Genomic DNA, 23,888 nt, shown 5'->3' on the forward strand with positions numbered 1-23,888 from the left:
GGATGGGCCCAGCCTTCCCGGTTGCCAGGTCAGTGAGTATAATGTAGTCCATATTTTGTTGCTGTTTTCCAGCATTAAACATGTCAACATTTTACATCTCAGCCATAAAAGTTAGTGAGATAGTTCTGATGAATAGCAATAAGACCAAAAAAAATCCCAAATGAAAACAAAACATAATGTGAATATCTTGGAAAATCAATTAATATTTTTATAGGCAGCAATAAAAATATTGTTGAGGACTAGAAGAGAGTGAGGTCAGACTAGTTGACCTCAATATATATATTCTTGGTTGAGCTTTGCTTATTATAAATAAATACTTCACCATTTGCCCAAATTGACATCTTGGTATATACAAAGGAAAGAAGTTTTATAAATTCGCAAAACTCCTTATTTAGGTCAGTGGCTCTCATTAAGGCATATAAACTTGATAAATGGAAATATTGGAGTTTATGCATCGTTAAAAAGAACACAACCATATATTGTGAATGTCATATTTGTATGTGCTATAAAAGTAAGTGTACAAATAAATAGGCATTTAATGCTTTCAGACAGTGATTTTTGATGTGAGAAGGCAAACAACTGAATCCCTGAGTAAAGATTGCTAAATCCACATGGGTGGGGAAAAAATGACAAAACGAAAAGGTAAGACATAATTAGGGAATTCCTTAGAACCAGGTGAGAGAAGAGATGAGAAAGGAACAGGTTAGAGGAATTATTCCATTAACCTGAGAAGACGACACAATGTTTATTTTTCTTCCAGATGCTGCAATAATTTTAATGGATCCATGATTTCAATCAAATGGGTACTCAACACTTGTGCCATTGAATACAACTGATGCATGTTTTCTGATCCTCTGCAATTCTAGGTCATGTCTTTCCCATAATTCTGAAAAACTGAAAATGCGTTGGAGGTCACTCTCTGGATTATTATTTTATTTTTAACATATGGGAGATGGATACCAGTACATCATTCAGAAAAAATCAAATGTTATCCCTCCATATTACTACATAACTGGTCTATTCTCTTTTTCTGCTCTAACATGTCTTTAAGGTAAAAAGAAATTGAAGTCCACAAATTAAAGTATCTTATTCCAAGTTAAATAAATATTAAATGGAAGAGTTGTGAGAATTCAGGTTTTTGTCCATTCTAGTTTTTTTGTTTTTAATCTGTACCTGTGGAAACAAACTCCCTTAAGGTAGATTGGCAAGTCTTCTGTAATTTATAGTTTTAAAGAGTTGCCTTGGGGGTTAAGTGACTTATCTATGACGTGTGCCAAAGCTAAGGCCTCAAATCATCTCTCCTGATTCCAAAGCCATCGTCTTTCCCATAAACCACTGTGCCTCTCTGGGATATTCTAACTCTCTGCCCAACATTAGTAATCTAAAGAGACAGGTGTATTATATATGTGCGTTGTTTAATTATGTCCAATTCTTCATAACTCTGTGGACCATACTATGCATGGAGGTTTATCATTTCCTTTTCAGTGGAATAAATGAAATAGAGGTTAAGTTATTTTCCCTGGGACATACAGCTACTGTTTGAGGCTGGATTTGAACTCAGATCTTCCTAACTCTTGGAATGTGTACATACATTCTATTATGAACATATACATGTTTTACATATTTATGTATATGTGCACATATATACAAATATAATGTAATAGATATATATTAAGCACCTATTATAGGCCAGGTGCAAAGTGCTGGAAATAAAGATTAGAAAGTCTCTGTACACAAGGACCTTACAATCTAGGTGGGAGGGAGACAACATATACATGGAATCAGCGAAGGGAGAGGGAGTAGAGAAGACTCAGGGAGCAGAGGATATCCACAGATGGTGGCAGAGGTAACACCAAGCAGGATAGCTAGAGGGGAAGGAAGAACTGATCGAGATGGATACTTAGGAAATGCTTCCTTGCTTGCTCACTTCAGTATTTCAGGAATTTTGATTTCATTGGCATTGGTTGTAAAATACAGATTATAATCCAAATCCTCCTTAGTAGAGAATCTTCATGAATTGCTATGATTAAAAAACCTAACTGTATCAAACAAACCTTAGGTGATAAAGAGCTCTATACTTTGCTTCAGACAACAGGTATGGACAGTACAATTCTATCTGAAGTCATTCCAGCACTGGTGGAACAGGCAGATGTCTTACTCTACCCACCATAGTCACTGAGAAATCAAGATTGTCTACTAATCATAATGAAGTATTAGAGTACAATTTCAGTGAATGATATTAGAATCACAGACTTAGAACTTGGAAAAAAATTTTCACACTATTTTAATATAATTGGTTTCCATTGTAATCATTTTTTGCATTTAAAATACTGCTCTGAGGAGCAGCTAGGTGATACAGTGGATAGAGCCTCAGATTTGGAGTCAGGGGGATCTGAGTTCACATTCAACCTCTGACACATAAGAATTGCCTAGCTGTGTGACCTTGGGCAAGTCACTTAACCCCATGCCTTGCAAAAAAATAAAAAATAAAAACAAAAACAAAAAAACCCACTGCTCTGAGAAGGGTCTGTATAGGCTTCTTCATACTGCCAAAGGAGTCCATTATATGAAAAAGTTTAAAAGCTCCTCATCCAGTTCCAAACCATCATTGTACAAATGAGAAAATTGAAATCTAAAGAGTTTAAAGTAACCCGTCCAAGATAACAGATAACAGTAGTAAATGGAAAAACTATAATTCAAACATGGGTCTTCCGACACTCAGTCAATCCTCCCTTCCATCTTTTTTATCCCTAACTGCTAACATGGTGATTTCTATTACACCACACTGTCACTTAAGTGAAATATACTTAACATTGAAAGTACATTGAACATAATTTGATTTTGGATAATGATTTAGACACAACTGCAGAACCTTGTGCTCTGGGTTATTGCTATGAAAATCCATTATCCTTGCCTGAAGATACAAAGAAGTGATAGTTAATGGAGAGTTCTACTTTGCAGAATTTTAGACAAACTGTCCTATTAGTCTCTACTTATTTAATTGATTAAGTCCAATGTGTCCAGTTGTAAATATGACTTGCTATTATTTTCCATGTAAGTGTAGTTTGACTAAGCAATTTTCTTTTACTACTGATTTAATTTCCAGTTGCTCAACATTTTGAAAATTTATCAGCTATCATACTAATATTTCTCATTTTCAAATGTGATCTAATTCAACATGACTTGGAAAAAATTATGACAATTTGTGTGATGAGCTTTGGAGTTAGGAAGCTAAACAATTAGTGAGCTAGGAAACCAGGACCTCTGCAAATAAGACTAAGTCACAGATGAGTTGTTAATATGCATCAGAAAAAGAAACTTTTATATTAGGAATTGTTCATACTAATAAAGTCTTAGATCCAGATTGGGGACTGTGAAGAAAGAGGAGAACATTGTGTATAATCTGAAGCCTCTTATTTGCTTTAGAAAAGTATATTAAAATAAAAAACAGAAAAAGGATAGGTAAAATTTCTTCAAGACCTAAAATTCTAAGGATGAAATTGACTTTAAGTGGGAGAAATGTTCTTGATTATGAAATTCTTAGGATACAAACAAATGAAGAGGAAGAGGGAAGTCATCTAAAGAGTCATATATGACTATATTGGGAAATCACAGGCCAATTCAGAAAGTTTATAAAAGTCATTTTTCAGACAAGATATAGGCCAAATAAGTGATAAGACCCATTGGTTAGGGAATACATGGGCTTAAGGTAATGGTCCACATGTAAGATTTGAGTCAGAGATTCTGAGTTCAGATTACAGTTCTGTAATTTATTAGTGACCTTGAGAAAGACACCTATCTTTTCTAGGTCTTTATTTTTCTCATTGAAAAAATGAGGTGGATGAGCTGTGATAACCGTCTTAGTTCTAAAGTTTTGATCCTTTTCACTGGTAACATTTATATAGTACTTTAAATTTTGCAAAGCCATTTGTCCATATTACTACATTTAATCTTCTTATCAATATTCTGAAGTAGGTGGTACAGATATTCTCATCTTAGAGATGATGAAATGAAGTCTTTTAGCTGGTAAAAAGTCAGAGATGGCATTTGAATCTAAGTCAAGTAGAATGTCATTTTGTTGAATCATTTTTCCAGTACTAGTGACTCTATGTGGTTTTATTTGTTTTTTTCAGCAAAGACAATGAAGTAGTTTGCCCATGTCCTTTTCTAATTCATTTTATAGATGGGGAAACCAAGGCAAATAGGGTTACATTACTTGCCTTAGAGTCACATAACCAGTAAGTGACTGCTCTGTATAGGAACTCATAAAGATGAGTCTTTCTGACTCTAGATCTGGTGATCTATTCATTGTGACTCCATAGCACTCTGACTCTTCAGTAAATAATGGAAAGCAGAACTACTCATTTCTTATTCTGTTTCTATTTTCTTAATCAAGAGTAATTAATCAATGTTACATTAGAGAATATAGGATAAAAGTGGCTAGCAGGTGGATTGAATTTCAAGGTGAGTGTAGAAAGGAGAGAATTTAGCTATCTTTAAAAAAAATACAGCCTTTTGGAACAGATGAAATACTCCATGGGTAGCAAATTCTTTCAAAAGTGATTTCTGTGCTAATGATAGTGATCTCTGAGAAACTGTGGAGATGAAGAGACGGACTGCAAGAGGGAAAATGGTCCCTAATTTTCACAAAGGGGAAGAAGAAAACTAATTTCGAATACTCTAGGCTGGTGACTTTATTTCCTGGTGAGTTAGTCATTTAGCCATTTTCATCTATGTTGGATAAAAGAAGAAGGATCCAGAAAGATTTCAAGAGGTTAGAACAGCGAATTGAATCTAATAAGAGGGAACCTAGGAGGGATCAATATAGGTAATGTCTTGCACTTTGGATCAAAAAATCCAAGGCATAAGGACAGAAAAGAAAATAAAAGAAAAGCTGGAGATAAACAATTTTCAACCCAAAGGAGATCCAACAGTTTTAGTGAACAGCAACCTCAATAAGATTCAAGAGTGTAATGTGGCAGTCAAAAAGCTTGTGAAATCTTTAGGGTGCAAAAATAAAAATGTAGTATGACTAATGTGGAAATATGATTTTTATGACTGCACATGTATAACATATCAAATTGCTGTCTTCTCAATGAGGAGAGTAAGGAAGGTAGGGAGAGAATTTGAAACTCAAAATTAAATAAAAATTTAGATTTTTCACAAGTAAATAGGATTGGAAAATAAAATATTAAATCATTAAAAACATAAAAGTAAGTGTTGTGCCTGGGATTTGGGAATCCAGAATGTTGCTATATTCTGCCTCTAACAAATACATGTTGACTAATATTTTCAGTTCTGGGTATCATATTTATAGTCAGAAAACTAATAAATTTTTTGAATAAGCTTTCCATCATCACAAGATTGAAATGGATTCCATTTACAGGAAACAAAAAAAACCCAAATAGACAAAAACTCACTTTCACTCAAATGATCAGAAATCTGGTTGTTGTATTGGGTGAATTATATCTACACTAGGAATTCTTAGCTGAGACCCTCATCACCTCTCATTTAGATTACTTAGTAAATAATGGAAAAGAATGCAGAACTACATTTCTTATTCTTATTCTATTTTCTTAAGCAAGAAAATCATATCTATCTGTACTATCTGTCCATCCTCCACAGCTACCCAAGTGTTTTTTCTATAAACACAGAATGGGCCATGTCACTTATCACATCCCTACTCAATAAACTCCAGTGATTCTCTGTTGCCTCTAGGAAAAAATATTACTCTGTATAGCTTTTAAAATGCTCCATTTGGCTCCATCTAATTTTTGAGTCTCATTTCATTCACATTAATCTGTAAACCAGCCATATTGGCCTTTGCTCTCTTCATTCTACATTATATTCCATCTCTCTTCTCCTGACCTTTGCAAAGTCTTGCTTGTCTTCCCTTTTCTCAACAACATATAATCCCTCTCTGTCTTTAAAACACAACTCAATGCTAAATGAATAATTTTGATTACATTAAATTAAAAAAAATGTTTTGCACAAACAAAACAAATGGAGCCAAGATTAGAAGAAAAGCAGAAAGCTGGGAAATATTTCTTAAAGGCATTATCTCTGATAAATCTCTCATTTCTAAAATATAAAGAGAACTGAGTCAAATTTATAAGCCTAAAAGACCTCTGCCAATTAATAAATGATCAAAGGATATAAAGAGGTAGTTTTCAAATGAAGAAATTAAAGCTACCTATAATGAAATAGAAAAATGCTCTAAATCACTATTGATTAGAAAAATAAAAAATAATATAACTCTAAAATATTACCTCACACCTATTGGATTGGCTAATAGAAAAAGAAAATGACAAACATTGGAGGGAATATGGGAAATCTGGGACACTAAGGTACTCTTAGTGGAGTTGTGAAATGGTCCAAAAGTTCTGGAGAACAATTTGGAATGATGCTCCAAGGGTTATGAAATTGCATACTCTTTGAGCCAGTACTACCACTACTAGGTCTGTATCTTAGAGATCATAAAAAAATTGAAAAGGATCCCATGGACAAAAATATTGATAGCAGTTCTTTTTTGTGGTGGCAAAGAATTTAAAATTGAGGGGATGCCCATTAATTGGGGAATGCCTGAACAAATTGTGGTATATGAATGTGATGAAATACTATTGCCTGTAAGAAGTGATGAGCAGGTAGATTTCAGAAAATCCTGGAAAGACTTAGATGAACTTATGCTGATTGAAATGGGAAGTACCAGGACAATATTGTACACATTAACAGTGATACTATGTGATGATCAACTATGAAAGATTTAGTTTATCTCAACAACACAATAACCAAAAGACTTGTGATGGAAAATATCATCCACATCCAGAGAAAGAACTATGGAATTTGAATGCAGACTAAAGCACACTGTTTTAATTTTTAAATTTGTTTTTTGTTTTTTCCTTGTTTTTTTCTTTTGTTCTGATTTTTCTTTTACAACATGACAAATATGGAAATATGTATGTATGTGTGTGTATGTGTGTGTGTGTGTGTATATATCCTGTATCAGATACATATATTATATATATATGTATATATATATATTATATATGTATATATGCATACCCTGTATCAGATAACTCACTGTGCTGGAGAGAGGGGGACGGAGGGGAAGGAGGGAGAAAAGTGTGGAAATCTAAATCTTACCAAAAAATGAATATTAAAAAAAATCTTCACTTGTAATTAAGGAGGGGAAAAGACAACTCAATTATCCAGGTATGTGAAACCTCTATTGTGAGTACTCTTCTCATGAAATTATTTTGTATTTTTTAAAAACTATTTACTTTGTATCTCTCTCTCTCTCTCCATATATATATACATACATACATACATACATACATACACACACACACACACACACACACACACACACACACATATATATATATCTATCTATATAGATAGATATATATATATGTCCCACTATAACAGAAGCTCCTTACTAGTAGGGATTATGTCATTCATTGTATTTGTGTCCCCAGTCTAGTATAGTTTTGACAATTAGTAAGTAGGTAATGCATAAGTATTTGTTAATTGAATGATTGATTTTAGTTTTGAGAAAACTTAGGGAGCATATGACAACTGCCTTCAAATAAATGAATTACTATCATGTGGAAGAGTCTTAAAGCCCTATTCCTCTTACTAGGGGAGAACTACAGAAATTAGTGCTACTGTTGAGAAGTAGATATAAGGAAAAACACCATAATAATCAAGAATTGTTGAGATAATATTTTGACTCCTTTGTGAAGAAGTAATTACCAATTATTGGAGGTCTTCAAATGAAGACTAGATGACTGTTGGATATGTTGTATAAGGAATTCCTGGATAACTTCTGAGATTATTTTCTTTATTTTGTTTTCTTTAGATTTCTTGAGATTTTTGACATTGAGATTTTTAAATTTCAAAGAAGATATGGTTTAACTATATGTTAAATGGTCACTTCTTTATAAATATACTCATTCTTTCATAATTTTGCATAAAAATACCTGTATTGCACCTTGCCAGACAGCGTGGGAAATACAAATGTCTTTAAGTTTATAATCTAAAGAAATGAAATATATGGATATACATTAGAAAAAGAATAAAAATTCAGGCTACTATAGGACTAAATGCCCATGGTGTGATTTTAATAATAAATGTTATAAGCGTTCAGAAAAATGAAAGATCAAAAAAAGAAATCATTCAATATTTCCTAAAGCTGGCATTGTGGAGACCACTTAGACAACATATAATCAGCATGGAGTGTAAAGCAAAAAGATAATGAATGAAATTGAAAAATAGTTTGATTTCCATAATTTCTGAGGATAGCCAAATTTACTTGGGCTTTCATTTTAATGCAATCTTTAAAGTTAAGGCATTACTTTTCATTTAATCATCCTTGTTTTTCATTACTCTTTACCACCTCCACTTTCTTTCTTTTCTAGCTCTGTACCAGTTAAAAGAGCCTAGGGAAGAACACTGTGTTTAACCGACATGCCCCAGTGCCTGGATAGAGGAAGTTTTGCCAAGGTCAACACATGCTACATACTCAGGTGACTTACTGCGCTCAGTGAACATTTACGGTTTGCTCCTATATCCCTGATATTTCTGATGCCCCACCCCAAGCCTTCCACTGTTTCAATTTTAAAAGAAATGCTTCCCCATCAAAATTCAACAGCATTTTATAAGCTGTTTTCCTGCCTGCACTAAATCTAATATCAGGATTATTATCCATTTGTCATTTCAACCTGTAATTTAGTAAGCCTTTTGTGTTTGAAGTACATTTTCCTCCACCCCTTTCCTCTAGCTTTTACTGGTATATTCATTGAAGCCTTTGTCTAGGACATTTGGTTTGACCTCTCAGAACAAATATTTTCAGTGTTTTTGATTCTGCTTTCCTAAGAGGCACCATTAGTTCTGCTCAATTCTATTTAAATAGTTTTTAGGACATAATACAATTTCAACATTTCTATATTAATCTTCATTTTATTTCTCCAAGTACTTACACAAACACTGTCACTGGGACATCACTGATGGGACATTCTATCTCTCTTTCATTCCTGTCTACTAAAAAGCACCACTAACACAATAATAAATGGTTTATGGAGAATCTGCTGAGCATTGGAAGAAAAGTTCAAGAAGTGGCCTTGTCGCTGACAACTATTCATAGGAACTACTTAGATCAGCAGTCTCTCAAATGAATTAGATGGAAGAATTCTGGTTTGAGCATTTCTGACATATCAGTAATCCATTTTTACCTAAGCTACTGGATTCTAGTTTTCAGATACTTCAAAAAGCAAAATAAAACAAAAAACCTTGATGCTTGGTTGAAAATATTTCTCAGATTTATCAAATAAACAATCTAAATTAAAAATACCAATCTAAGGAATCTGATGAGTTCAAACAGAAGAGTATGTCCTTACCCCACAGCCCAGGCCATTGCTTGGCTCACATGTGATTTTCCTCACTTCTGGTTCAGGGAGTAGTCCTGCTCCACAACCTGGACTGGGACAGAGGACTCCTCCCATTTGCAGGACCCATTCCTCAGCTCCATAGCGTTGATATCGATTGTACTATAAAGAAGAAAACACCATTTCAAAAGAGGCAGCAATATGAAAGAAGCCATTAAGACAAGGTTCAGACATCAGTGGAGGATTGATGTAGAAAAAATGTTAGATTTGGAGCCAGAAGAACCATGTGAATCACTCCTCTGGGACTTACTAGCTGGAGGGGTCTGCCATATTCTTCTCTAGCTCATTTTACAGATGAAGAAACTGACTCCAGATCTGGCACTCTATTGACTGTACCAGTTAACTCCATATTGTGCATGCAGATATACAGATGTTTCTATATCTCTTGGAAATATAATACAAATGTACATTAAGTTGTCCGTACAACTCAACAGGAGAAGAGCAGACTGGATTTCTTTTTTATTGGTGGGGATTGTAAATCATTGATATGATACTATAAATTGTCAAAAGAATGGCTAATTTTTTTATACCACAGTCTGTATATTTTTAAACGTTATTTTCCACAAAAACCTTACTCTAACAATTATAGCTGACATTCATATGTATTAAATTTGGGGATGTACTTTATAGACATTGTTTGATTTCATTTTGACAACAAATCTATGAATAGTACTCTTGTTACTATTGTATAGATGAACCAAAGATTTAGAGACATTAAATACCATGACCATGGTCACTCAGTAAACATCAGAGGTGTTTCCTGACCTGATTTCTGGTACTGTTTCTGCTCTCACAGTATTACTTTTCACTCTACTCCAACATCTCATGATGTTGTTGGTCACTTCTAGTGTGGGCCATGGCATGTCTTGTCAAACTGGAAGAGCTTTGCTAACAGTACCAGAGTTGGGATATTTGTCTATATTCTAAGGTTCAGTCTGTCTAAGGGTGCAGAAGCTTAACACTAAAATTTTGACTATCAAGTAATCATTCCAAAAATCACTTGAGCATTGTGTAAAAACTGGAAATATGCAGAAAATAATGATGAAGAATTTATTCTTTGTTTAGTAGGCTGGAGTCAACATACATTTTTTTCTTTAATTTTGAGTTTTACAATTCCCCCCCACTCTTGCTTCCCTCCCCCACCCCCCACAGAAAGCAGTCTGTTAATCTTTACATTGGTTCCATGGTATACATTGATCTCAGTATGTAATAAGAGAGAAATCATATCCTTAAAGAACAAAAATAAAGTATAAGAGATCGCAAAATTATATAAGATAATTTTTTTTCTAAATTGAAGGTAATAGTCTTTGTTCTTTGTTCAAACTCCACAGTTCTTTGGATACATATAGTATTCTCCTTTGCAGATAGCCCAAAATTGTCCCTGGTTTCAACATACATTTATAATTGATTAAGCAAGATTATAACTACATTAAGAAAGCAACTTCAGTGGCAGTGTGAAGGCTGGAATGGAGAAAGTTTTAGAGACAGAAAGGAGTATTTGAAGATAAAATTATAGAATAAATAATAAAAGATGAGAGAATAGACTAAAGCAACTGTGAAAGAAGTACAGAGAAGGAAAGTTAAAAAACCCCAAGATATAAGGAAAGCATAAATGAAAGGAATTGGACTAATCATTTGATGTAGGAAATGATGGAAGGAAAGAACCAAAGTTACCAAAGTATCTGAGAGGATCATGATACCTTCAACATAAATTGAGAAGTTGGAGGAAGGACAAGATTAGAACTGAAAGTGATCTTGGGGATATATATCTCTTTAAACACCTTATTTTTTTTCAAATGATGACATTTGACATCAGAGAGAGTATAACTTGCCCAAGGTCATGGGATGAGAGTGAGAGACAGAGAGAGAGAGAGAGAGAGAGAGAGAGAGAGAGAGAGAGAGAGAGAGAGAGAGAGTTAGGGTTTGAATTCAAGTCCTCTAATTCCATATCCAGTGCTATCTCCAAATATTCAATTGTTGTGGTTAAAGTACCAGTGGAACATTTAAGAAGAGAGAAAGGAGAAGAATCATGGAACTGCAGCATAATAAATTCCAATGAAGGAGAGTGTATCAAAAGAAAAGAAGGGGGGAGAGCTGGGTCAATTGTCACAGTGGAATTAATGGCTGTGAACAAAAGGGAAAATAACACCACCTGATTCAGCAACAAGAAATTCTTAGTGTCTTTTGAGAGAGCTGTTTTAGTAGAGAATCAGATTGCTAGGGGTTGATGGCAAGGAAACAATAATGAGTAATTGTGGATAATTCTAACAGTGGCATAAAACTCAAATAGAAACATCCCTGCTGGCCATATATTTCTATAAAAATCACAAATTTGCACTATTTATGTTGTATTGCATTTTAAATTTATTTTATTAAACATTTCTCATATATATTTTAATCTGGATCAGGTAGTACTGGGGAGTTTTGTGGTCACTTGTGGCTGCTGGTCCAAGTTTGATACCCCTGACAAAGAGCTTGAAAGAAATTGGAAAAAGGGAGAGAGATAAGAGGATAACTGCAGAGGGTAATAAGGTTAGAAAATTTTCTTTTTTTTCTTTTTAGATAAGGTGTTGCTTTTTAGGCTGAGAGGCAGCTATAGGGAGAGACTGAAGGAGAAGTGATGACTGTTTAAGAAAGATTATGGAATGCATGGGAACAGAAAGAATGAAAGATCTAGTTAGAGGGGGCCCTTTGTGAGCTTTCCCTCCGAGACTAAAGGGAGGGAGGGAAGGAGGAAAGAGAGGAGGCAAGAAAGGTAAGGGAGGTGAGAGGGGAGAGAGAGAGAGAGAGAGAGAGAGAGAACCAGAAAATATGAATAAAGGAGAGGAGTTATGAGGCATTATCAGATTGTTATGTGATGATAGCTTCACTCTTCTCAACAATAGGAAGCAAGGTTACCTGCTGAGAATGACAGAAGAGTGACGTAAATTTGTAGTTTTGTAACAGTCACTATGGGGAGTGTCATTGACAGGCATTAAGAGATAGCCATTAAGAAGACAGCCATGGAAAAATAGATTTAATGCATTTGTAGATAGTCAATATAATTTTCATGACTTCTAGTAGCATTTGGCAACTCAGAGGGAGTAGCTAAAAAGGACAGAGTTGTTAACCAGATCTGAGGGTTATTGTGATTAAAATTATGGAAAGTCAAGGCATTAGGGGACTCAACAATTGAGGAAAAGGTACTCAGTATATAAGTTACTTGCCAAAGGGCCAGGACTGGGTGAGGAGAAAGATAAGACCAAAAACACTAGGAAAATAGGAAGGAATAAAAGAATGGACATATTGTTTTACTAGCTCTTAGGATTTTGAAAGGGAAAGAACAATAGGTCATTCATTCCACAGATGTAGGAAAAAAAATTTACATTTTGTCCAAGGTCACATAGGCTGTAAATTCAAAAAAACACCCTCTTCCTATCCTATTTTGATACTATGAAAAAAAGCTAATTAAATTAGATGGTAATAAATTAAAGAATTCAGGGGGAAAACTCAATCATTAGTAATAGGATTAGGTATAGAAGCATCCAAGGAGTATCTATATGTACATGTTAACCACACACATACACGTACACACAGACACACCAATAACCAATTAGTGATTAATTTAATTTTGTTCCGATTTTGATCCAGATAGGACATAATCAATAAAATGAACCCAAGGTGAGGAACTCTCTCAGTACAGATATACTCTTTCATTGTGACAACACTGTTTCCTGAGGATACTAAGAGTTTATGACTTGTTTAGGGTTTCATAGCTAAGATGTCAATACTGTGTCTTCCTGACCTAGGAGTCAGCTCTTTACCCATCTAATTACATTGGTTGTTGAGTAGCTGTTAATAGACTGTTTGCCTAATTTGATAAATGACTACTACTGGTCAATAAAGTCAAAACTAGTTTTATATATCTATATCGATATCGATATTGATGTCAATGTCGATGTCGATATATAGATATAGATACAATGTTACTCATTTCAACAATATAACTGAATTTCATTCAATGAGAATTTATTAAACATTTTCCCTGTGTCAAATCCTGTTCTACATGCTAAGATAGAATAGCATAAATAAGAATTTTTTATTTCACCTGCTAAGTGCTAGGGCTACAGATGTAAGAGTATGGCCCTTTCAGTTGACAGCTCTGTTGATTAAAAAAAAACAAATATGGGTCTGAATATTAAAACAGACCCCATCAAGGTATCCCAAAGAAATAACTGTCTTCTTTCCCACCTGTTCATTTGAATGAACAGGAGAATTTTAGAGTTAGAAACGGGGGAACCCTGAAAATCAGAGCTATTTTGTGATTATTAGGCAAATGTCCATTGCTCAGCCAGTTAAGTCTCAGATTGCATTTATGATGTAAATGTACTTTCTAATTGTCATATAATAGACATAAGTCTTTCACTGTGGAGATTTTGCCCTGAACTAGAAAAGTTGGTTGCAGAAAAAATCCTGGTGCAAGTGAATATATTTCTCTCGACACTGCTACCTCTACCTAGGAGGTACAAGCCTATGGAAGCCAGATATCAGGGCAGATCCTGAAAACTTAAAGTTAAGAATATTGTGCTTTTTGAAATGGTCCAGCTGATAGAAGAGAAATGCTGCCAGCAGTGGAGCATTCTAGTGTGGCAGAGATGCTGCTCCCTTTCTGGCTTAGATTACACATTTATCAGGAACTTTATGGAAACTGAGCCCTGTAGTTTCAGACTTAGGAGCTACCTTGGTCATTTCTGTTTCTTATTTGTATGCCTCACTATTAAGGTATTTTTATTTGTGACCACTCTTCTTATAAATACTCTGTCTAGGTGAAGAGTGATTCTCAGGTTTAAGGGAAGAATATTGTGAGATTATTCTTTGTTAAAGAGTTAATTGAGGGACAGTTAGGTGATGTAGTGGAAGGATGACTAGCCCTGGAGTCCAAAGGACTTGAGTTCAAAGCTTTTTTTTCTTTTTTGGTTTGTTTATTTATTTTTTGTTGAGCAAATCTGAGTTAAGGGACTTGCTCAGGGTTATGAAACTAGTGAGTGAGGCCAGAATTGAACTTAGGAAGATGAGTATTTCACTTTGCCATCTTTGAATATACCTATTGTCTATGTCTCCACTTAGTAGAAACATCCTCTGAATTCTGAGAACCTAGGTTCAAACCTGCCTCTGATGCCTACCTTGGTCAATTTGCTTTAATCTTCCTGAATCTCAATTTCTTCATCTATAAAATTAGAGGGTTGAATTGGATGCTTCACAAGTCCCTTCAAACTAGCTATGTATTATCTTGAGAGCTTTCCATACCAAAATGGTACCTGTTGGCTTGAGGTTCCGAAGCTGTCCACCTCTCAGTCCTACTCAGTGGGCAATAACTGGCTGATTTTTAGGTACTGTGTTGGAAGGATATGACTAATTAATAGTGTGGGAATTTTGTGGAAAACAGAATCTCACATCATGCAGACACACAAATATACACACTCTCACACACAGAGTACTACAGAAATCTCCAGATGGCATATTACTAATATTTTTAAATAACATTTGTCCTTGAAGTTTGTGTGGATTTTGATGATAATGATGATATTTACCTTTTCAATTATATTTCAACACTCCAATCTAAGAAGCATTTATTAAGCTCTTATTATATATAAGGCAATGCACTGAATGCTAGTTCTGTTCAGACTATTCATTATTAATTTGTACTTTCTATGTTTTATTTTTATTTTTATTGTTACAATAATCTTGTTATGAGAGTAAACATAACCCCCCCCAAAGAAGATGAGAAACCTCAAGAAGAGTGAGAGAGAGAAAAAATTGTATTTCAGTCTGTGTTCAGATTCCAATGGCTCTGCCTCTGGGGTGAGTTGCCTTCTTTATCATAAGTTCACCAGAGAAGTTGCTTCAATATTTCTCCCACAGTTGCTATTATAAGCTGTATTTCCCCTCCACTGTATTCCTCCCCACTCTCATTTATTCTATTCTCTCTCCTTTCATCCTGTCCCTGTCCAAAAGTGTGTTGTAGCTGAGTACCCTCTCCCACAATCTTTCCTCTCTTCTATCATGTATCCCCCCTTCCCCTCCCCAATTCCCCCTTATACTATACCTTCTTCTCAATTCTAAGATAGATTTCTATACTTTGTTAAGTGTGTATGTTATTTCCTCTATGAGCTATTTCTGATAAGAATGAAGGGCTCACTCATTGCCCCTCACCTTCTCCCATTCCACTCCATTGAAAAAGCTTTCTCATGACTCTTATGTGAGATATCAGCCCCTTCTTCCTCTCTTTTCTCTTCCTCCCAGTACTTTCCTTAATCACCCACTGACTCCATCTTTTTAGTACATTAATACCATTATATTCAGCTCCTTCCTGTGCCCTATGTTCCTTCTAACTGTTCTAATAAATGATAAAGTTCATATGAGTTAACAATATCTTCTTCCCATGCAGGAATACAAACAGTTCAGCATCATTAAGTTCCTCATAGTAACCCCTTCCTGCCTACCTCCTCTATGGTTCACCAGAGTCCTGTACTTGAAGATCAAACTTTCTGTTCATCTCTGGTTGTTTCAACAGGAAAGTCTGAAAGTCACTTGTTCCATTGGAAGTACATCTTTTCCTCTGAAAGGGGATGTTCAGTTTTGCTGGGTAGGTGATTTTCAGTTGTATACCAAGATCTTTTGCCTTCTGGAAGATCATATTCCAATCCCCACAAGCCCTTAATGTAGATGCCAGATACTGTGAAATCCTGACTATAGAATCATGGTAGTTGGATTGTTTGTTTTTGGCAGCTTTTAGAATTTTCTCTTTGATTTCAGAGTTTTGGAATTTGGCTAAAATATTCCCTGGAAGTTTTCCTTTTGAGATCTCTTTCAGGAGGTGACCAGTGAATTCTCTTGATTTCTATTTTATCCTCTGCTTCTAGGATCTCAGGGCAATTTTGCTGTATTATTTCTTGAAAAAGGAAGTCTAGGCTCTTTTCCTGATCATGGCTTTCAGGTAGCCCAATAATTTTTAAATTATTTCTTCTGGATCTGTTTTCAAGGTTGGTTGCTTGTCCAATGAGATATTTCATATTTTCTTCTAATTTTTGGCTTTTTGGGGATAATTTTATTTCTTCCTGAGTTCTTGTAAATTCATCAGCTTCCTTTAGTTCCATTTTGTATTTGAAGGAGTTATTTTCTTCAGAGAGCTTTTTTATCTTCTTTTCCAGCTGGCCAGTTGTGCTTTAAGGCATTCTTCTCCTCATTTGTCTTTTGTTTTGCTTTTTCCATTTGGCCTAAACTGGTTTTTAACATATTCTTTTCTTCAATATTTTTTTTTTTTGCATTTCTTGCACCAAGCTGCTGATTTGGTTTTCATGATTTAGCTGCATCACTTCCATTTCTTCTCCCAATTTTCCTCCCATCTCCCTTAATTGCTTTTCAAAGTATTTTTTGAGCTCATCCATAAACTGAGAAGACTTTCTATTTCTCTTAGAGGCTTTGGATACAGAACCTGCGAGTTTGTTGTCTTCTGAATCTTCCATGGGACCAAAGTAATTTTCTATGGTCAGATTCTTCTTTTTCTTTCGTTTGCTCATTTCCTCAGTCTAAGACTAATTTACTGCAGTTCCAAGGCTTTGGGGTGTTTTTGGGACACCCCTTTGGGAAATTTTCCTCCAAGGTCTTATGCTCTCTTGCTTATGCTTTGGTATATGGTTGACCACAGGCCCTCCCCTCTTCCCTGGAGCTGTGAGGAAAGTCCCTATTCAGCTATCTTAGTATGGAAGCCCAAACTGCAACCTGGATCTGAATGTGGGCAAACAGCAAAGTCCTGCCCCAGGGAGAGCAGAGAGATCTCTGCAATCTCGCCCTACCCCCTTACCAACTGTGGGCTGTGCTCTGGAGGGGCAGGCTGGCTTCCCTGATTCCCACTGCAGGTTCTCACTGCAGGGCTGCTCTGAGGTTGGCGCTCCTGCACTCACTCTGCTACAGCAGAGTTCTCTCACAACCCCTTCAAGCTGTTCCTGGTGATCCCTGGACTGCATTGGGGCCACAGTTTTTTTCTAACCCCCAGTCCTGGTAAAACACACCTTTGCTGTAGAACTTGTCTTGGACTGGGAAATTGTATCACTGCCTTTCTGTGGGTTCTGCCCCTCTAAATTTTGGCTAGAGTCATAATTTGATGGCTTTTGGAGTTCTGGGGGGAGAAGAGTTTCAGGGAAATCCTGCCTTCATGTGCCATCTTGCCTCCACTCTCTAATTTATATTTTCTAGACATGCTTCCATGGAATGAATACACTATATATAGCCAATCAAGATAACTAAGAGTAGATTATCCTGGATTTATAAAAGTATATGAATTAACACTAAAATTAAGAAAATATAAAGTCAAATTTGAATAAATAAAAATCTAATAAGATTCAATAGTTCAAAAATTTCAATGAAAAATAATACTCTCTTGGATTGACTCACTTATTACTATGCTTTATATTTTCTTAACATGGAGAGTAAATTATTTAAATAGCATGTATCTCCTTACAGAATCCTACAAGAACAAAAAAGGTTCATTAAAAAAGGTTCATTTAAAACAGAGATGATATGGGACAGCTAGGTGGTGCAGTGGATAGAGCATCGGCCCTGGAGTCAGGAGTACCTGGGTTCAAATCCGGCCTCAGACACTTCATAATTACCTAGCTGTGTGGCCTTGGGCAAACCACTTAACCCCATTTGCCTTGCAAAAAAACAAAACAAAACAGAGATGGTATTTTATAGTCTATGGGTTGTTACTTAGTGCCTAAAACCCAAGGTCACAAGATTTTTTTTTAGTTTTTTTTGCAAGGCAAATGGGGTTAAGTGGCTTGCCCAAGGCCACACAGCTAGGTCATTATGAAGTGTCTGAGACCGGATTTGAACCCAGGTACTCCTGACTCCAGAGCCGGTGCTCTATCCACTGTGCCACCTAGCTGCCCCAAGGTCACAAGATTTAATTCCCAAATGTCTCAGGTTTTCTCTCTCTGCTATGGTCAATGACTAAATTTTAGTATTATGGGCATTGTACCCATTCCCCCTTAAATAATTCATCCAACTTCTTAGAGGCTTCCCCTCTAGATTACATGACATTGCTTGGATCCTACTGAAGGATAAGAGCTGACCATTAGGCATCCCATGCTCTCAGTTTTTGACTGGTCCATGTTGCCTTTTCTATTCACACATTTCTCTGATAACATCCTTTATGCATTTTTCAGGCACAATTTTTTGTTGGTTACATGTTTCAATCACTTTGCCTTTTGGGTGACCCCTAACCTTAAACCGTTAGACTGTGGTATTCCATTCATCACAGTAATAAATGATCAGCATTGGCATTAAAAAGAGTTACAACAAAAAAGAAAAAGAATGAAGTTTCAAGGAGAAACAAGGAATTATATTAAAAGTCTGGTAAAATTTCTCAAATATAGTCTAGTCTATTTTCACTTTCAGTTCATTCTGAGTCCAGTTTATTGTCCATTTAGGTTATCAATTATAAGTATCTATATGTATTTATATGTGTATATATACACACATATATCTAAGTATATATTCATACATATATTATACATTTATTTATATTCATATATATACATACATATATAATTTTAGACAAACTTTATTAGTTGTCTATTCAGTTGTATATTATTAATCTGTATGCCATAGTTTTCAGTCAATATGCCAGATTATCATGAGCATACTGTGGCAAGAAAACTGATTTTTTATAATTTAAAATCAAAAGTAAATAAAAAAGTGTAATTCATACCTAAAGATACAAGCCTAGGTAGAATGAAACAACAATTGGCACAGAGAGGAATGGCTCAATGAGTCAATTAGACCTCTACATGATGAGATATTTCTTATAACTAGTTGAAAGAATAGATAGATCTTCCTCACTCTAGGCTCAGTATACCAAGTTCAAATCTGCCCTCAGATATTTATTGGCTGTGTGATATTGGGTGAATGATTTAACCTCCATCTACCTCAACTTCTTCATCTATAAAATGAGGTTAATAATAGCACCTACTCACTAGGATTCTTGTGAGGATGAAAAAAGATAATATTTGTACATTGACCTTGGAGGTAATTTTTTGTGTTTCAGGGGATGGAAAATAGAGACCTTCTAACATTGACCTTGGGGGTCCAAGGAAGGGTATATTCTGCTAAAAGATGGAAGAGGGGTCCAGATAAAATGACTTGGAAATAAAATCAATAACAAGATATATAAAACTTTACTCAAATTACAGGCTCCCTGAAAAATAAGAATAGATAAAATATAAGTGGAAATTCTATGAGACAAAAAAGAAATACTAAAACAAAGTCAAAAGATTCTCCTCAGCAGTTCAGAGAGCCAGGACAACTGTATTAGACTGGCTATGGACTATGTTATCCCCCTCCAAAGGAAGAAAAACAAAACACAACACACACACAACACACACACACACACACACACACACACACACACACAAAACCCTCCAGAATATGATGAACACTTTATAAAAATAATCTCTTATGTAACTCTTTCCCTTAATCCTAATTCCTCATACCAAAAAATAACTAATACTAATCTATAAATGTGTTTATCAAAATATGTAGGTACAATGCTAACCTAAGTGTTTATAGCTGGCAGGATGGGGGGTGGGAAGGGAGGGTGGAAGGAAATTTTGTAAGTTGAAAATATGCATATGCAAATGGTTGAAAATAAATAAAATAAAAACAAAGTCAAAAGATTGAAAAACAGAAGAGTAACTCACTTAAGTTAAAATAACTGACCTAAAAATATATCAAGGAAAAAAAATTAAAATGCCTGACTTTACTGAAAGCTAGAACAACAATAAAAACACTAAAAAAGGCTAGATATCATTTTTCAAGAATTCTTGAAAGAAAACTACTCAGATCTCTTAGAACCTGAGAGCAAAATGGAAATAAAAAGAATCTACTGCAGTGCCCTGGAGTCAAGAGGACCTAAGTTCAAATCTCTGGTCTCAGACACATAATAATTACCTAGCTGTGTAACCTTGGGCAAATCACTTAACCCCAGTGCCTTGAAAAAAAAAAGAATCTACTGGACATTCTTTGAAAGAAACTCAAAAACAATAACTTCCAGGAATATTAGAGCCAAAATCCAGAGGTCCTGGTCAAAAAAAAGAATATTTGCAAGTACCTGGGAAGAAAGAGTTCAAGAGCCAAGAAGCTACAGTTGGCATCACACAAGATACTTTCACTTTAAAAGAGCAGAAAATATGAAATATAATATTTAAAAAAAGGCAAAATATGACTTAGGCTTAAAAGCAAGAATAACAAGGAAAAAAAAAGACTAAATCTAGAAGGGGAAAGTGGATCTTTAAAGATATAGATGTCTTCCAAGCATAACATGGGGTGAGTAGGGAAAGAAGAGAAACTTTGAAACATAAATGCAGGCATATACATACTCAAGCAAATGGAAAAGATGTTATGAGGATGAGATGTCTGTTTTCCAATCAGGGAGGGAGGAGGTAATACAAGGAGGCTCTGACAATTGCAATATCAACAGGGGAAATAGATGGAGTCTTAGAAAATGGAGGACCTGAAAATGATTTTTATTTTAATAAACATATGAGTAAAAAAAAGGGAGGAGAAAAAATGATACACTAGGGAAGAAAAGGAGAGGAATAATGGGAGGAGATTTATCTCACATAATCAAAGAATACAAGTAGAAATCAATACAAATGAGGAAAGAAGTGCAGAGCAGGCATCACTTGAGTCTCATAGAGAGAAGTGAGTAGAAAAAGGAGAACAATTTATATGATAATAACAGCATTCTAAAAACAAACAATTTTGAAAGACTTAAAAACTGTGATCAATTCAATGAACAGATTCTATGGTGATTAAGAATGCTGTCTATCACCTGGAAGAGAGATGACAGGATAGAAATACAAAGTCAGATATGCATTTTTGCACATGGTCAATTTATTTTGCTTGACTATGCTTATTTATTGAAGCTGCTATATTTTTCTTTTCTTTTCTTCCCCCCCCCCAAATGTGGGCAGTGGGATGTAGCAAAGAGAAAGAGAAGATGCTTGGCAAATGAAAAAAACATTTTAACTAAAAAATTATAGTTCAAGTGCTCTTTCCTATGTAAAGGCACTCAATCTTGCAAGTACTAGTGTCCTATAACCCCAAATCTCTTGTATTTATTTATATTTTATTATATGAATACTTTTGCATGTCTTTTTTCCTTTTCAGCTATAACACAAGGTCTTTGAGAGTAGGGATTGTTTCATTCTTTGAATGCCTATCACAGTATCTATAATATATTTAGGATTTTAATAAATACTTGTCAATTGATTGTATAATAGGCCTTCATCTACTTTCCTATATAATTATGCCAAACTCTTGTGAGTTTGGATATTAATATAGACATTACAATATCTGAAAGAACTTAGAAGGCTCACAGATGATCTGGACATCAATACAAGACATTACAATGTCTGCAAGATTTTGAAGACTTCAACATATATAGATAGTTATTCCATTTGATTCTGCTGAAAATGCTTCATGAGAGTGGCAGACGTACATTCCTCTGTTTTATGCCCAATTTGATATTTAAAATTGGAGGGTTGTCAAGATTATTTTTACTGCTTCTTTCAAAGAACTTGTATGGCTTTAACATATGTATAAGAGACACCTTTCTGGAATAATGTACTGATTACACATAAAGTGCAATAATAGAATGCTAATGGCCATACGGGGACCAAACAAAGAAATGTGAATGTCTTATCACCATTACTGAAAAAAAATCAACTCAGAGGTACTGTTCTCCTTCTGGAACTTAGGGAAAAAAGACTGTTATATTATGTAATTTCATTTTTTTTTTCACCTTGAATGATGAGGTAGTGGAAGACTATTTAAGGAAACATATAAGAAAATGAAACTTTGGAGAGACTATTGTTCATGTATGTTTCTGGCATGTCCAATTCTTCATGACCCCATTTTTCTAAGCAAAGATACTAGAGTGGTTTTCCATTTCCATCTCCAGTTTATTTATAGATAAGGAAACTGAGGCCAACAGGGTTAAGTGACACACCTAGGATCACACAGCTAATAATTACCCGAGGCCAGATTTGAATTCCGAAAGAGAAGACTTCCTAACTCTAGGTCTTGCACTCTATCCACTGCCTAATTACCTGTGTACATCAGACCCCAAAAGGGGGATATTGTCAAGGATAAATAGATCAATCAGCAATTATTATATGTTAGACATTTTTATAAATAGTAGTATTCTGTCTATAATAGTTTTCCTTTCTGAGATCTAATCATAGAAAAAGGACAAATTCTTACTCATAAAAACATAAGAGTGTTGGAAGAAAATAGAGAGACAACATTCTGAAACTAAGTAGAATGGTGCTTATTAATTAATTATTAATTAATTGATTCATGTCATTGCTTGCCCTTATGTTATCTATCATGAGAGTTCTCTATTCTTTCCTTTGGGGGGCACTCAGGTACAGCAGCAGCAGGAACACTAGTTTGATTCTTGCTTCATTCACTCTCAATCCCCTGTCCTCCTTCAAGTTATGGTTTCTATTTTAGCAAGAAGTCACAAATGTACAGTGTACAGTTTCCTCTCCCGTGGCCTCTCCCATCTTTTCACTTAGAGAAGCATCTTTTTTCTCCTCCCTATTCATACTCCCCATTGAGCTGTCAGAAACAAATCAAAGACAAATTTGTTGCAGAAGCTGATATGCTTGGGTTCCGATTTTATTTACATCATATTGGGGTCTAAGAGTAAAAAGCAGTCTATAGATGAGCATTAATTTATGACTAAATTATTCCCCCCCCTGCTATTTGGAGAGGGCCATATTTGCCGCATCTATTAGACATCTTTTAAAGCTCCTTATAGTCTCATTAATCGTAAACTCATTTCCCCTCAGTTGCAGATAGTTAGCCTGGAGGAATAAATGACTGCTTTAGGAGACTCTGACTCTTACATTGTTTTTATGTGAGTGTATTTGTGAATGCAGTTTTTCAACTGTTTCTCAGTTAATAAATCTTTCTAGCTCATCCTCAACATCTGTCATCAATTCATGAAGTGAAATGATTGGATAGAAGGCTGGACTTTGTCCATTACATATAAAAATATAAAATTTTATGAAATCAAGTTTCGTGGGAGCCCCCACCTCAACAATGCAATACATTAAAACAAGGAGATAGGTTATCAGCACCAAATTTAACTCTGCCAGAGGTAGAGAGTTACATGTTCCTGAAAAGTAACACTGTATTTAGGGGTATCCCAAATTTCTTTCTTATGCAAGAGGCCAAACCATTTTGTTCATTTTGCTATACTGTAACAAAAAGGAAATGAGATGGGGCTAGACCATGTAATTCTTTTCCTTTCAAATCTTACTAATGTAAACTTGCCTTGGGAGGGTTCAGCATAATGAACACTAAAGCCCCTCTAAAAGTGGCACAGAGAAA

General features: G+C 35.1%; 1 protein-coding gene across 4 annotated transcripts in view; it reads right to left on the reverse strand.

Moving 5' to 3' along the window:
* The window catches only part of PRKN (parkin RBR E3 ubiquitin protein ligase), a 2,033,074-nt gene that overhangs the window by 288,195 nt on the left and 1,720,991 nt on the right, over positions 1–23,888 (reverse strand). For all 4 annotated transcript variants that reach the window (XM_074187997.1, XM_074187995.1, XM_074187996.1 and 1 more), the window contains one exon: positions 9,399–9,548. In XM_074187997.1, coding sequence (XP_074044098.1) covers positions 9,399–9,548 — 150 coding nt within the window. The remainder of the gene's footprint in view (positions 1–9,398; positions 9,549–23,888) is intronic.

The sequence above is a fragment of the Macrotis lagotis genome, chromosome 5, assembly GCF_037893015.1.
Source record: "Macrotis lagotis isolate mMagLag1 chromosome 5, bilby.v1.9.chrom.fasta, whole genome shotgun sequence".
In the NCBI taxonomy this organism is placed as follows: domain Eukaryota; kingdom Metazoa; phylum Chordata; class Mammalia; order Peramelemorphia; family Peramelidae; genus Macrotis; species Macrotis lagotis.